The following is a 17,562-nucleotide window of genomic DNA, read 5'->3' on the forward strand; positions in this document are numbered from 1 at the left end:
TCTCTCCGACGTCGGTGAGGCAGCGTCCAGCGGCGGCGGCAGACAGAGGGTCCAGGGACAACCATGGAAGAAATGCGGCGTGTCCAGATCTCCGCAATAACAGCAGGCAGAGACTTCGGAGGAACGCGAGCGTTGTCAGCGCGTTTCAATCTCCGTTTTACCGCATCACAGGCATAGGAAAGGAGGCAGGATATCGATGCAGGAGTGAAAGGCTCGCGGAGCCGGGCGCTTACACGACCGTCCCGACGGCCATCTTGGCTCCTCCCACCGAGTTAATCTTTACCCAATTCTTCGGTATTGTCGCGATCGCGTTTCCCTTTCGACGCGCATCTCTACAAACTTCTACTTCGGTTCTTGTCGTTGAAGCAGGCCTTCGGGCCTAGCTGCGCCATCAGGCCTTCGTGGCTCATGAAAAGGACTCCATTCAAAAAATGTCCTCATTGTCAATCCAAATTTCCACACGCCGATCTGCATGAGGTGTGTAACCTCTGCCTTTCACCTGAACACGAGGCCAAAGACTGGCCGGCTTGAGCCTCTTTCCGCTCCAAGAAAAGCATCAGAGATCGTCGAGCTAGAAGAAGCATGGCTTGATTATTGACATCGATGCCGGACAACATCTTCCAGGAGGGCGTCTATGTACCAGAGCAGGAGCGGATGGAAGAAGGAGTCTCCGAGGCCGAAGAATCCGACGTCGAAGACATCACTCCGGGGCAAAGGGTCGTAAGTACTGACGTCGACCCCTCTCCCCCCACCCACCCATCCAAAGGTTTTGGTAACACCTTCACCTTCTGTGACAATATGTCACACGCCCCGCCTTCGGGCACGGCGAAGAAGTACACAGTCAAGCCTTCAGGCCACTCTGGATCGAGTGAGCCTGCCCTCAATGCCAAAACTCCATCCTCGGCACCGGCCAAGGACAAACCAAAAGTGAAACCGAAAGACAAACTATTGTCTTCGTCCGCACCGAAGCCTGGTCCAACACTGGCGCATTCGGCACCAAAACGAAAAGAGACTCAACCTTCGGATCCGAAAAAATCCTCGGAACCAAGGAAGCCGGTTCTGAAAGCCACTACCGAACCTTCGAATCCTAAAAAACCATTGGAACCGAAAAAACAACCGGTTCCAAAAACACCCGGCACCTCTAATCCGAAAAAATCTTTAGAGCCATCCAAACCATCTGTACTAAAGACTCCAACCAAACCATCGGAACCCACAAAACCTTCTCAAACCAAGCCAAAGGAGCCTAAAACAACTTCAAAGACTGTGCCGCATAAGCATTCGGACCCAAAGAAATCGGCACCGAAACACAATGGTTCAGAGGAACAGCTTTTTCAGTCTGATACTACACAAAAGACTCTGGAAATAGACCCAGAAACATGTAATCTCAGGATTAGTCCTACCAACAAAAGGAAAATGGACAAACCTGTACCATCTTCACTTCCACTAAAGAAACAAGACATTGCCTCTTCTCCTTTAAGGATCCCTAATCCACCTCCTCCTCCTCCACCGTACATTTCTCTTGTTCCATCTCCAATACCAAATGAATCTCCCCCACCCCCAGAAGCGGATGATACCACTGGTGACGAAGGAGATAATGAACCTCTAGCGGAGCCTATTTCTTACATCCTAACTGATCCATGGGAAAAATATGCACACCAGATGTTCCTGATGTACCACAAGTGGACGTCTATCCATCTAGACCATCCCCTCCAGAGGACACTATAGGCTTAACACAACTAATACACAGCGCTGCACAATACCATGGGGTAAACTTACATACAGGCCTCGTAGAAGAGGACTTCCTCATGTACACTTTTGCAACATCACCAAGGTCCACCTCTATTCTACCAATGTTAAATTGGTAGAAGTCTTGAAATACCAGGTTAGAGCTAGAGTACTCAACGCTAGAATAGAGAAAAAGTACAAACCAGCCCCAACTGACCCTACATACATTAAGGGACAACTTCCATTAAATTCCTTGGTAGTTTCAAACGCTAGGAAAATTGTAAATTCTACAACATCAGGGGATGCTCCACCACCTGACAAAGAATCAAAACTTGAACGCATCTGTCAAAAGAACAGCGTCATAAGCAGCCAACATATGGAGGATTGCCAACACACAGGCTTTACTAGCCAGATACGATATGACGAGCTAGAGACCCTACAACAACACCTTTCAGACCAATATAAAACAAAAGCCCATGATCTTATACAGGAAGGTAAGCTAGGAACTAATACCTCCATTTGGTGTGCTCTAAATGCCGCAGATACAGCCTCCAGAGCCATAGGTTCCAGTGTCCTTTTACACAGGCATTCCTGGCTAAAAATATCAAAGTTTAAACAAGAGGTTCAAACTACTATTTTTTTAACCAACCCTTTGACCAACAACACTTATTTGGAATAACGGTAGATTCATCTTTAGAGAAGATGAAAAAAGACACTGACACCGCCAAATCAATGGGAGCCTTGCAATTGCAAGCTCCCTGGCGTTCCTTTCGCCGCTCCTCTTATAGGGGCGCCTCTAGAGGCTTCAACACAGATAATGCCTCCACTTCATATAAAAGTCCCACACAAACCTCCTCTGCCAGAGGCTACTTCAGAGGAGGCTACGGGGGCAATAACAACAAAGGTAGAAGCAAAACTACCAATACTCGTACTGCCACCACCTCAAAACAATGACTTACCCTCGCTCCCCCCAGACCATCCTGCACCAGTCGGGGGACGATTAACCCAGTTCCTACATGTCTGGAACAACATCACCACAGACAGGTGGGTGAGACAGATTATCCAATCTGGTTATTGCCTTGAGCTCGCTGCGACTCCCGCCAATATACCACCCAAACAGCGTCCAATGTCAAAAGAACATTTAACACTTCTAAAACAAGAGGTGCTTTCCCTACTGCACAAACATGCAATAGAGCCAGTTCCCCTTTACGATCAAAACACAGGAGTTTACTCCCTGTATTTTCTAATCGCAAAGAAGGATGGAACCCTGAGACCCATCTTGGACCTCAGACCATTAAACCTATACATACAATCAGACCATTTTCATATGGTCACTCTATAACAGGTCCTTCTTCTACTCAAACAAGGCGACTTCCTTGCCACTTTAGATCTCAAGAACGCCTACTTCCACATTCCCATTCACCCTGCTCACAGGAAATATCCTCGGTTTGTAGTGGACAGGCAGTACTATCAATTCAAAGTTCTCCCATTCGGAGTTACTACAGCACCCAGAGTATTCACAAAATGTCTAGCAGTGGTAGCAGCTCATTTAAGAAGACACCAAATTAATGTCTTCCCATACTTGGATGACTGGCTTATAAAAGCCAAGTCACATACTTTGTGTGTAAATCACACACACACCACAATCCAACTACTTCACGGCTTGGGGTTCACAAATCTCCCAAAGTCTCACCTCCAACCATCCCGCATCCAACAATATCTAGGTGCCACAATAGACACCTCAAAAGGCCTCTTATAACAAAATTACAACCCCAAGACTCTCTGCCAGCTCAAGTGTTTATGCAACTAGTAGGGATGATGGCCTCTTGCATATTCATAGTACCTCACGCAAGACTCCAGATGCGCCCCTTACAGGAATGTTTAGCACTTCAGTGGAACCTAGATCAAGGTCAGTTAACAGATCTGGTGTTGGTTGACGGCCGCACACATCGCTCTCTGCAGTGGTGGAACACCCAAACCTTTCCAAAGGGCGACCGTTCTTAGAGCTGGTTCCACAAATCGTGTTAACAGCAGATGCATCGCTCACCGGCTGGGGAGCTCATCTACTACATCACACCATACAGTGCATGTGGACCCCACAGCAAAAGCTACTCCACATCAATCATTTGGAGCTACTGGCAATATTTCTTTCATTAAAAGCATTTCAGAAACATGTATCAAACAAAGCTGTTTTAGTCAGGACGGACAATATAACAGCAATGTATTATCTACAAAACCAAGGGGGAACGCACTCTCTGCAGCTCTCTCAACTAGCACAGAGCATATGGAGATGGGCAAATCCTCAAAACATATTTCTCTTAGCCCAACATCTTCCAGGAATACAGAATCAGATGGCCGATCTGTTGAGTCGTCAAACACAACAGATCCACGAGTGGAAACTTCATCCACAAGTCCTTCAACAGTTTATCAAAATGTGGGGGCATCCAGAGATAGACCTCTTCGCCACACATTCAAACACCAAATGCCCAAGCTTCACCGCCAGATATCCACACCCATTGTCCAAAGGCAATGCAATATGGATGAACTGGTCAGGCAGATTTGTGTAAGCTTTTCCGCCTCTCCCACTCATTCCACTAGTGGTACTCAAGCTGCAACAACAATCACTAACACTGATCCTAGTTGCTCCAACATGGGCCAGACAACCATGGTACACAACCTTGCTGGAACTATTAATAGTCCCCCATCAAAAACTATATATCTCCCCACAACTGTTAACATAGAACCATGGAGAGCTCAGACAGCCAGATCCAGCACAGCTCAACCTAGCGATCTGGCTCCTGAAATATTAGAATTTGGATACCTTTATCTTCCACCTGAATGTATGAGTGTCATTAAAGAGGCTAGACGCCCCACCCTAGAGCCTGCTACGCAGCTAAGTGGAAAAGATTTGTAATATACTGTAACAATAACACAATCCTTTAAATGCGTCTATCCAAAACATCATATGTTACCTACTATATCGCTTATACATCAATTAGATTACATCTTGTTGTCTGTTTTTCAGGTAGGCTGCTCTGGCAGTATCAGGCATTGTTCAGAGTACCTGCCATTAAAGCTTTTATGGAAGGCCTCAAAAGAATAATTCCTCCCACGGTACCACCCTATCCAGTGTGGAATTTAAACATTGTCCTCACTAGGTGATTGGGTCCTCCCTTTGAACCTCTTCATAAATGTGAGCTACAATTTCTTACATGGAAAGTTGCTTTCCTGGTGGCTATCACATCTCTCAAGAGTCAGTGAGCTACAGGCTCTTAACTATTCAAGAACCATTTTTACAACTCCATCATAACAAAGTGGTTCTCAGAACAAATCCTAAATTCCTTCCATAGGTTATTTCTCCCTTCCATCTCAACCAATCTGTAGAGTTGCCAGTCTTCTTATTGCAAACTCATACAGTAGCAGAAAGAGCTCTTCCTACTTTAGACGGTAAAAGAGCACTTCTTTACTACATTGATAGAACAAAACCATTTAACAAAACAAAACAGCTTTTTGTTTCCTTTTCACCACCACATAAAGGCAATCCCATATCAAAGTCTGGAATCGCAAGATGAACTGTCAAATGTATACAAATTTGCTATCAAACAGCAAAGCGTACACTTTCTATTCCCCCTAAAGCTCATTCCACTCGCACAATTGGGGCTTCCATGGCATTTCTAGGAAGTATTCCCTTAGATGATATCTGCAAAGCAGCTACATGGTCTACACTACACACATTCACAAAACACTATTGTGTAGATGTGCAAGCAAAACAACAAGCTAGTGTGAGCCAAACTGTACTCAAAACGCTATTTCAAACTACTGCAACATATACTGGTTATAGCTGCTAAAGGGAAAGTACTGCTATGCAATCTATGCATAGTGTGTGATCTGAAGCTCCTATGCCTCGAACAGAAAATGCTACTTACCAGTATGCATCTGTTCATGGCTTGTAGAGCTGCAGATTCACACACGCCCACCCACCTCCCTGGATACCTTTATCTGTTCCAGTATTATTTAATTAGATATAACATACATGGACATCTCTTTCTGTACTCACAAAACTTAATCATTTCCCTTCTTGCGAAAAAACAATCTGAAAATGGAGTTGATGCCCATGCACTCTATTGTCCAGAGAAGGAGTCACTCATCTTGTGACTTCCAAAGACTTTTCCAAGACGATAACAACCTGCAAACATCCGGGCCCAACACCAGATGGTGATCAATGCATAGTGTGTGAATCTGCAGCTCTACATGCCAAGAACAGATGCATACTGGTAAGTAGCATTTTCCTTACAACACTCTGCTCTCCTCCATTGTACTGTACGACTCTCCACATAACGACACTCAACTCGACGACAATAGACTCTACAACCTGAAACAAATTTTATTAGAAATTTACAAAAAACCATTGAAATTCAATGCACAAAACAAAAGTTTAAGGCTTCTTTATAGTTAGGAAAACCTTTTTCCCCCTAAACAAACCAATCTTAAACTACACAAACTTTAGAAATTCAAAAGTTATATTTAATTAATTTTACGATTTGTCTACCACCTTTAAACTATTATAAGTTGTGCACCTCCATACACACTCATTTCAGCTTGCTAACCAGACAACACTAAGTATAACTCACCGCTCTACCATGCACTTTGTTCTCACAAATGACACTCCACTGTATGTCACTACACCTTACGAGACTCTCCACCACTCTACTCTACGACACTGCATTCGACTACTCTGAACAGTACGGCTCTGTGTTCCACTGAACTCCACTCTATGCCACTATACTATCAACTAAACTCTGTGCCCCGCTACAACACTCTACTTGATGACACTCCACTCCACCACACTCTAGTCGACAACACTCAACTTCATTGTTCGGCACGTCACTACACTGTACAAACCAACGCACCACTCTATGATACTCCACTCCATTATACGACACACTACTCCACTCCACTGTATAACACTCAACTCCACTGTACGCTACCCCGCACAACTAGACTCCACTCTATTGCACTCTATAATAATCCACTCTACAACACTCTCCTTCACTGAACTGAATGGACATAAGGACATTCCAATGAATGACACTTCACCCTACAACTTAAAAAAAGAAATGAAAACCATTAACATACAATGAAATAAACAAGGGTTAAGGATAAATTATAGCTAGAAATATGATATTTTTTTTTCTATACAAACCCAGCTTAAAGAACATAAACATAAACAATTGTAAAGTTATAATTAAAACTTTAATTTATAATTTAGGAACCACATTCAAATTAAGTTCGCACGTCTGAACACAGTTTTGTCTCCTCAGTCACCACACTGCATTAACTATACCTCATGCCTTAATGATAACTCATGTCTTTTCTATGCACTGGTAGCATACCCTTGCATACTACATTACGATTAGTATGTGAAATCATAGCATTCATAACGACACTTAACAACACAAAACATCTCAAATGACATAATTTGTCACAACAGTCCATTGCAGAGTGGCGAGCAGTAGTTATATTATTTTATTCTTTATCTGAACTAGAAATGTGGTGCTTACAACCCCCAACAAATGTAGAAATGATTGCTGTATTGCCCCTTTTTGTAATAAAGTTTAAACTTCTTATACCACTGATATGTTGAGCTTTTGGGGGAAATGAAGAGCCATGAGATAAAATAGGTGAAAATTAGTTGTTTATATTTCTAGAACAGAACCCCAGAAAGTGTCTAATATCCAAGGATCAACAGTAATCTTTCCCTGGCTGTGAGAACATTTGCCAACCCCCATGCTTATTAAGAGGTTTATACGGACTTGCTCGCTGTGAGAGTTATCCTTTGTACTCAGGAACTACAAAATCTGTATCCTCTGCCTTTTTATGGCATTCACTAAGGATTGCTGCCTTGGTTAAAGTAAGAGACTATGAAGTACGATTGTGACTTTGACATGTCCATGAAAAGGAAGACTCCTTCCTCTCCTACAGACCTGTTGTCCAGAAACACGTTTTACAGAATATTGGGCCTTATCCACGGATGTGAATGTGGTGAATTATTTTCTCAGATTCTTAATGAATGCATCACCAAAAAGCATCCCTGTTGGCTTGCAGGCCTGATTCAGTAACCGCAATAAGGCCCAATTTTGGGTGTATCTCTAAAGACCCTTTCTCCATTCGCTACTTTACAATAGGAAAGCTCTACAACACTAATAACTTAAATTTGAATAGATTACTTTTTTATTAGAATTATTTTCCGAAGTTTATATTTGAAAAATAAATTCCCAACTAAAGTAATAAAATAAATTAAGTTTTTTATTTGTGCATTATTATTTAGAGATGTAGAGAATATATTAAAAGTAATTCAGATTTCAATAAAAATGAATCTTACATTAATTTTTAAAGAAAAAGAGTTCAATATTATGTTTTTAATTGTTTTTTTTTTTTTGATATAAAATTGTATTTACTCTTTTATATTTGCAACTATTTTAAATAATTTAATTTCACATTATTCTTGTGAAGTTCTATTTTAAGTTCCTACTTCCATTATTTTCTATGGGAGTGTTCAGTGGTTGGCCCTGTGTAAATTTGACGGCACCCCCTCTTTATCTTAGTGTTTCTACTGCGTGAGTGGCATGCCTGCTAAATGGGAAACATCCTTTACGACGCAACTTTTACCACGCAGTGCCTTTACAACGCAGGTTTTTCAACGCAAGTCATTACAACGAATTGCGCTGGGGGGCGCTCTAGGATAGTGTGACGGGGTGGGACGCCACCCGGCCGGGCCCCGGGAGGAACACGATAGCAGCGACTAGTGGTCGGCTGTCCCATTGACCCCCCTTTCTATTTCTGATGAACAGCCGTACTCACCCGGCCAGGAGGAGTGGTCCCGGGCAGATGCTATGGAATGGTGGAGAGCCGGAGAGGTGAAAGAACACGGCCCCTTTAACATCACCGTCGGGGATGACGAGACTCCGCCCCCATGGGACGTCAGAGAGCCAAAAGGAGGAGGATCCCGGAAGACGACGGACGGCGTTTCCCGAGGTGGAGAAGGCGTGAGGAGTGAGAAAGAGAGAGCAGAATCGGAGTGCGGCGAGGAGGAGACGTGGAGGAGCCCAGCGGAGGACGACAAGCCAGGAGGCCAACGGTTGGGTGCTTCGCCCCGCCACGCTCCCGCGGGAGGAGCGTGACTTACAAAGGTACGGGGCAAGGTGGCGGGCTGGGTAGCTCGTAGTCCTCTACCTAACGAGTAGTGTAAAAAGTGTGTACAGTCTCTTACTCCCCTACCCTCACGAGCACTAAAGGCACTGATTCAACGAGTAGACCGCACTAGAATTACTTGGTGTCCCTCACTTTCCCGGTCCCTAACAACGTCCTGAGAGGAACGTCAGAGTGACTCCTTGCTTTCTTTCTTTTCTTTTGGTTTGCACGCACGACCTGAGTTGAGGACCTCGGCCCCGACGACCACCTCTGAACACCCGGTCTGGAGGGCTCTCATCTACGGCGTGGTAGAAGCACCCTGGAACTCCCCATCTTCCCCAAGGGCGTCAGGATGGAGCCGATGAGTTTGCTCGTATAAGACTGTCCAGCAGACGGAGAAAAGCGTACCTGAAAATAAAACCCTCTTTGAAATCTCTTCTCTCAGTGTCAGAGTCGCTCCCTCCCCCTCTCCTGTGACCGATCCCGTACAGATAGGTAATAGTTTAATTTACTATCCAACACCTTCTCTACTATCCACGGGGACTGGAGTTGGAATAGTAAATTAAACTATTCACTATCCAGCACCCCCCAACGCAAGTCGTTGTAACGACTTGCGTTGAAAAACCTGCGTTGTAAAGGCATGCGTAGTAAAAGCATGCGTTGTAACAACGTACATCCCTGCTAAATGTCATTAAGGGTGTATGCCCTAGAACATGATCTTCTGCATGCTTTGATCTTAGTTTTGTGTTCAAATTTCCCATAATGCTCTGGAGAGGGAGACGTCTGACCTTGTGTTCCTCCCATTGGCAGATTGTTCTAAAATGATTTATTATAAGTAAATTAATTTTATGGCTCCTGATTATGGATGCCATGCTTGATGGATAAACCAGAATGGGGCCTTCAGTGCCAGATCAGTAGTGCTTCTTCTTTTAGATGTTTGTAGCGTTGATTTGGTGATCTTCCTGACAAAGAATTTCTTAAAATATGTTCAAATAAAACATCCAAGATATTTTGTTTCTAAATAAAGGTTCATATTGGTTAATGTGAGAGCCTTAAATGTGCCTTAAAGGATTGGTACACTGAAGTATATAAAAAGAGATGGATGGAATGCCTGAACTAATCTCAGCCACTGGTAATTAACTCTGGCTGCATCCCAGTCCACGTTATTTTGCACACCATGCCACTGCAGATTGGACTCAGCCATATGCGAAAGCAGGGGTGTGGAATTCCTATAGCACGACGCCCAGGACATATTGTTTGGGGTCAAGGGCAACAGGTTTTAATGTGTATTTTGTCCTTGGGACATGTAGGCCAACGCCCTGCAGCACAAACCCTTTGGCTGCCAGTTTGCAGTACCACATTAAGGATCAGGGAAGGGTACTGCCTGTAGTTTAGTTAATATTTGTGTGCATGTGTTAATGCTGTTCAAACTTATTTGTATGGTACATTAATTGAAAGCCTTTATTATTAGGGAGAGCGCTCTAAGTAAATGTACGTTCTGAATGCACTACTGACAGTGGTTCCAGTATGAAAATGTGTACACACGGTTTCAAAGTTTAGCAACATGAGGCTATGCATGATGCTCACAGAATGTTCTCTGATTTGATGCAAATATTTGCAGAAACTTGAAAGCAAGATTAATGTTTCTTTGCTTTCAATATAAAATATTCCTAAAAAATGAAAGTAGGGAAATAACATTTTGCTAAACTACTGTAAAATTTCAGGTACCATTTCTTTGCACCATCATTTAGTACAATGTGTTGATGCATGCTAGTATTTCCCAAAAATATTCATATTGAAAAATTTGTGTAACCAGTTTCAATAAGATTATGGGAAACAAAAATAAGCAAGCCTTGGCAAAGCCAGTAGGTCTGACATTGGTGGTCAGCTTTTTAGTTTTGGCTATGCGTGACTTGTTTTGGCATGGCTTTTGTAAAACCTTATTGATGTGAGAGCTGCCGGGCCCTCACCATTAAAACAAACATTGTCAAACGCAAAAATTGTTTTTGGTCTCAAAGAGCACACACTGCCACATTAGTTACTGGTACTGAGCAAAACTACTTTGTGTACCGATATGCTCCTTGTGTAAGAGCAGAATGCTGTCACTCACAGTGAAGCCAGCCGACTCAGAGAGAGAGAGAGAGAGAGAGAGAATTTTAATAAACCCAAAAGGTCATGGTTAACGCCAGATCAAATTAGGGGCCCAATTATTAAAGAAAGTCTCAAATGTGCACCTTTGGTATATGGCTTTCGTGAATTTACAAGAATTTGCATTAGTAGGGCAAGAAATTGTACTTCTACAAAATATTTGTCAACTGCATTTAGCATGAGCAAATATGCATGTGCAGATTTGCTCATGTGAAAACCTGGATGTTTGAAAGTTAATTTTCCCTCTCAACTACTTTTTTCCCAACTCTGAAGAAGGTTTACGTATGCCACTCTCAGGAGTACATTTCCAACATTTCTCAGTATGGGAAAGATTAGACAAGATTTGTTGAAAACCCTAAAACATGCAAGTTAGTAGGTTTGCACAGACTCAATAGGGCATTCCAAGCCTGGAACTACTGCTTACCACCATCTTCAGTCCCAGTATGTGGAGCTGCGGAAACGTGGCAACATAAAATGGCACCAAAGGGACAAGTGGATTTTGTTACAGGGCAAGTAGATTTATGAAGCAACCTGCCCATTGACAAGTAGATATTTTAATAAATTCCACACCCCTGGAAAGTATGGCTGGGTCCATACTGAGGTGGCATGATGCGTACCGGGAAGTGACCTGAGTAATTATCAGTGGCATAGATTCATTCAGGCTTTACACCCACCACTTTTTTGTATACTTAAAGGATTGTTAGTCTCGTACTATGTATATGGACGTGTATGCCATATGTTTTTTTCATTTCAAGGGTGGGGCATGTGTCTGTTACTGTTACATTAATAATAATGTTTTTATGGAAGGCACCCAGAGTTAGTGGTCCACCAGAATAAGGATGCTCCACTCCACTCTAACGTGCCCCTCCTGTAGCCATTAGAAGCATTTCTCATCTAGCCTCAAATTAGCAGCTCAAGGCCTTGTATTTTGCGTCTGACTGTTTGGTCTTATCTATCTAATGCCCAGAGGGCTTCCTTAATTGAATAACGAGCTTTCATAAAATTATTACTAGTATAGTATAACAGCCAATTTTGCATCACAACTTCATAATCCACCTCTGGTGTTGAATCTCTGACAGCCTGGTGAGGAGTAATATGTGAATCTGTCTTCCCATCCAACTAAAAACCCTATCTTCACAGCAGCTCAGTTTTCATTTATAAAGTCTATGCTCAGAATTATGTGGGATAAAATTGTATCTTGTTCACAGTCTCTCTGTTTTTTTTCTCTAGGGTCTACAGAGCATCTTGAGCAGGTATGTTTTCTTCTACTCGTAACACTACAAACACTCTTTTGCCACTTGTATGTTTTTTATTCAGCCCTCTTATGTTATAGGTATACGTTTGTGTATATCATAGCATTCAATAGATTGTGCTCTCTTGGTGTTATTACATTGTAAAAGTGGGAATTTGCATCTTGAGGTCAAATTATAAGTTAAGTAGCCAGGCTTGAGGACGTTTATGGCACTGAAGGTGGTCTGTGCAAGAACAATGAGAGGGTGGTGGTGAGCTTCAACCTGCACCCCAAGTAATGGAACAGACCCCAGTGCACGTTTGGCTGTGTCATGGGACTATGGCTGGAGCACTCTTGTAGGAACTCTGTTGGAAAATGAGGCAGCATCTGTGAGGCCTGCACAAATAACATGACTACATTTGTCCTTCACTGGGAACCAAACACCCAATTGTAGCGCCTGACTTTCAGACGGTAGCGTTGCAGAGCGGTCTGAGGCTTACTCAAGGGAGGTGGTGTGGGCTAGTAATCGCCATTTGCAAGTGCGCCGAAATAACACTCAATAATTGATTGTCCAGTCTGTACTTTGCTTTATAAAAGTAAGAGTACATTTATTAAACACACACACTACTCAATACTATGCACCAATTTACAAATATACATAAGCTGCTGGAATTTGTGACATTGCATAACATCTCCACCCCTCCCGCAAGGGGGTGGGGTCTAGTACCACCACTCCCATGTATGCACATCATCTTGCCCCCAATGTAATTAGTTGAACATAACCTGGAGCGAGGGCCTTGCACACTGGCACCATCCCAGTGGCGCCCCCCCCCCATTTCCTCAACAAGCTTTAAACAGGGGTACACGTACCCTGACCCATGACCCTGACTGAGCATCTCCTACTGACCATAAACTATGCACCTCTACATCTTAAGGGCTAACAGTCCGGGTTATTCACCTAAGCACAGCAGCAAGAATACATGTTTACGCACACTTGAGAATGACCGTACTCAGCGCATTTGGGTATCATTAGAATGCTTTGCAAATACAGCCCCTAGAGCATCACAGATGAAATCACCATTTAGGATTATGCTTATACAGCAAGACACCCTAGCTGGAGTGTCTGACAACATAACCACTCTTTGCTTATGACATCACCTTTACCATGTACTTCACATTAAAAACATGAACTTTAGTTCCCATAAAAGAAATAACCATTAGTAAATGCAGTTCTGATGTACTTACACCTCTTCATCTCCAGGGGATGCCCTTCTCCAGACATCCCCTATTCCGCTCTTCACTCCATGAAACACTTTTCAATCACCCTCAGCTGAAGAACAAAAGTTCCATCCCAGAAGGTTTAAAATGCATGCTGAGCCCTTGAGTGGTCATTCTTTCCAATCCCCAAGACACTTAGGGTGTGACTTTTTTCTTCGTGCAAGGGGGAGACTGCGCTACTACAGCAGCTCCCCCAGCACCTGCACATTCATGTGGTGGTGACCGCATCCTCCTGGGGCCACCACAAGCAGAGAACACACTGTTTTTACCCTGCAGGCCGGGCCTGGGCTGCAAGGCATCATGGGTAGGCCCGCATATGGAAGCAGCGGCTCTCCCGCTGTGCCGGGGAGAGCCACGATCATCTTTATGGTGCTCTGCGCCACCTCCTGGGCCTCGGTGGGGGGCCTGGTCCCACCCGGACCCCTGGTAAGAGGATGCGGCTCGGGGAGCCCACCCCTGGCCGCTCTGCCAGTTGTTGGGGGACCCCCACTTGCCTCTATGTTGGAGGGCAGCCTGGGGAGCCCACCCCCGGCTGCCACCGCCGGCTCCCCGCACGGCCAGCACCCTCGTGTGCTGCTGCGGGAGCCGGCTGAGCACCTCTGGTCTGCCCGCTCTGGCGAGCAGACGCAGACTTCCGCAGTCCCGTTGGGACCTCGGGGAAGTGCGGCGGCACTCCCCCAGCCTTCTCCTCGTCGTCGGGGCCCGGGGATGGGGTCCCGGGCCCCTGGATATCTTCGTGGGGCGGGACGGCGCTCCCCCCTCCTCCACCTTGAGAGGGGGCCAGGGTGGGCTCCTGGCCCCCGGCCCCCGGTTGGGCATTTTGGCTTGACTTCGGAGCCCAGGGATGGGGTCCTGGGCCCCCTCCAGTCTTCTTCGCCGGGGCACGACGGCGCCTCCTCCCACCCCGCCTCCTTACACGGGGCCCGGAGTTGGGCCCCCGGGCCCCTCCTCCTCACACTCTCCAGGGGGGGCGCAACGGCGCTCCCTGGCTTAGTGTTCAGCGGGGGCCAGGGTGGGCTCCTGGCACCCCGCGGGGGCAGCTTCACGGGGTGCGCGACTCCCCCCCCCCGGCTTTACTTCTTTGGGGGGCAGCCCCCGGGACCTGACGCACCCTGGATGCCCATTACAGACCGGCGGCGGAGCCCCACAAGCTTCGTTGCTGGTCTCATGAAAGGTCAAAGGTCACCTACCTTCCAGGGGCCATATCTCACTGGGGGTCCGATCTTCTCCATTTACGACTCTTTTTGCTTCTGGTTGCACCCCCCAGCCACTGGGAGCACTCTCCTTAGCCCTCGGGGTCTCCAAGAGGGTCCTATTCTGCAGGGAGCGATCTGCGCCTCTCTTCTCCCTGCGCAGAGGCACCTGCTTCTGCGCACCGGTCCTGGGCTTTTCTTCTGGTGCTGTTAAGGGCCTGAGGAGCAGTCAGGGGGGTCCTCCTTCCAACTGCCCATTGCCAGTGTCCTGCACCTTTGCCTCAGCAGACCACACCCCAGAGAGAGCTTCTTTTCCTGTGAAAGTACTTTTTAAAAGTTGAATAGGGGGCTGGCAGGAAGTCTCTGTGTGTCCTATCAAACAGCGACACATCACTTCCCTGCTCCCTCCTTCTTGTCTAGCCTCTGGGTTGTTCAAAATGGAGTCGTCCATTGTGTCTGGCCACATGGCCTCTGAAACTCAACTCCTTCCCTCCTTGGTGCAGCCTGGTAATGGATGAGCCTGTAGGCCCACCCATCTTCTTTGTGGAGAGGAGGCCTTAGCTTGTGGAAGAAAGGTTATCAATCCATCCAGCTGAGGTCAACCCTCAGCCTGTGTCTGGTCATGGCTGGCTCAGAGAAATATGACAGTTCTGTATGACCCAAAAGCAGTACAAATAGGACTTACGTCTCTGCAGAATACTTCTTTTCTCATCCGCTATACTGGACCTTAGTGCGTGTCTGGAATCTGTAGGCCTTGTGGAAGTTACTCTAGCCATGGGTTCCACCTCCCCATAAGAGAATAATGAAGTGAAAAACACAGTAAAACACACTGACTTTCCCTGGCATCTTTCCTTCCAGTGTATAAAGCCTATTCCATGTCACCACCCAATTCTGCATAAGTCCTGCCACACCATTCACTCTGTAGCTGCTCCTGGACTGCGCACGCTAGGAATCTCCCCTGCGCAGCCGCTACACGTGTGCACACGCATGTACATGTGTCTGCATGTAACCAGCGAGGTGCCCCATACTCCAGCTGCTGCGCAGTGGCCTAGTCAAGCTAGGGGAACACCAGTAAAATCTCCATGCAGTCTCCTTCATTATGAGTTCACTGTGGGTAAGTCCCAGATTATGAGGCTCCCCCACAGTAAAAGCTCAACAATTAGGTGCTCCAAAAGCAAAAAAATCTGGGCGGCCCCTGGTGTCAGATCCACCTTCTAACAAACTCTGATACAGTGTTATCTTGTACACCTGAGTCTTACTCAAAAGTCACCAAGAATTGTGAACAAATGATAACTGTTCGTATCTCTGGAGGGAGCAAGTGTAAATCTGAGGGTAGTGCACAGCTTTTGGTTTGAGGCATACGAGCTGCAGATCACACACTATGCATAGATCGCCATCTGGTGTTGGGCCCGGATGTTTGCACTTGTTTTTGTTTGGAGAAGTCTTTGGAAGTCACAATATAGGTGACTCCTCCCTTTGGATGATAGTGCGCATGGGCATCAGCTCCATCTTCACATTGTTTTTTTCCGGCATCGGGCTCGGATGTGTTTCTCGCACTCCAGTTCGGTGCCGTTACCGATATAACTTTCGACGCGCAATCCTTCACCCTTTCTACGGTATTGTTTTCGATCGCGAACCCTACTCGTCGCAAATCTCTCCAATTTCGAAGTCCTCGATTCTGATCGTCGACGAGGGCCTTCATCACCACCAGTGCAGTGTGCGTGGGCCTATAAAGTGGGATTCATTCGGCAATCCCAGCTTGAAAAAGTTTATTCCGGACTCACAATTAAAGTGAGAATACTTAGAAACTTTTTATCCATCATAGCTGCCAAGGTTTCAGATTGCTATGTGTGACATAATTCCAGTGAAATTATGAGTGACATTTCAATGATTATCAGTGACACTTTCTCGCAAGCAAAATCAAGCATTGAAGATGGGGCAAACATATATATCAGCAATTGCACCCATTTGAGCAACAAGACTCTCTAAGAAGATGTTAAAACTGTTGGAAATAACCAGAAACTGAAGCACCTAGTGCCCTTCTAAGGTGACCGTACTTTTGGACCCAGATGTGCACTACTCATTGTCAGTGCGTGCTGCGCCACTGCAAACAAAAGAAGGTTTCTGTAATTTTCAGCAAAGGGAGTTATTGTAGTAGAGTCAGATTATCTGTTGCGAAACCGGCGCAATGTGCCTGCCACTTGCTCACCTCAAGTACAGAATAACAAAATGACTGCTATAGAGGGGGGATAAACAGAAAAGAAGGCGATTATCTACTACAATCACACACACACTGCCAGAGCTGCGTGCTCATCGGGAGTGCACTGTTTGGCCAGGGCATCGACTTCCTTTACACCGGCGGTGGTGTCAAGGAGGCAATACAAATGCGTGACTTTACATTTTCGTGCGGTGATGCGGATCACTGCACACACATGTGTTAGTATGACGCCTGATGCGTGATACTTGGCAGAGCTGTGTCGTAATAACTCGGAAATCACTGACCACGCACAAGTTACACTTATTTTTTTCTAATGGACACAGGAAACTATTTCTGTTTCTAATGTTCGAATTCCAACCTGTTTCACGCCCTGGGGTCCATGCGACATGCACCTCTCACAAGTTGTTAAGTAGCATTTTTAGCACTCAAATTGTAGCTATTACACAAAAGCAGGATCTTGGGAGTTTTAAAAAGCTATCTTCACCTTTCCTAGCATGTTGAACTATCGAAAAAAAGGTGACTTCCGATAGATCACCTCCAAGGCCGCCCTAGTTTTCCATACGCCAAATGCTTTAGGC

The 17,562-nt window shown here is 45.4% G+C and overlaps 1 protein-coding gene across 1 annotated transcript in view; it reads left to right on the top strand.

Annotated features, from left to right (window-relative positions):
* LOC144756212 (E3 ubiquitin-protein ligase TRIM39-like) overlaps positions 1-17,562 on the top strand; it is a 330,783-nt gene that overhangs the window by 242,284 nt on the left and 70,937 nt on the right. Inside the window, exon 4 of the mRNA XM_078645824.1 lies at positions 12,295-12,317. Coding sequence (XP_078501950.1) covers positions 12,295-12,317 — 23 coding nt within the window. The remainder of the gene's footprint in view (positions 1-12,294; positions 12,318-17,562) is intronic.

Source organism: Lissotriton helveticus, chromosome 5_1, assembly GCF_964261635.1.
Source record: "Lissotriton helveticus chromosome 5_1, aLisHel1.1, whole genome shotgun sequence".
Taxonomy (NCBI): Eukaryota; Metazoa; Chordata; class Amphibia; order Caudata; family Salamandridae; genus Lissotriton; species Lissotriton helveticus.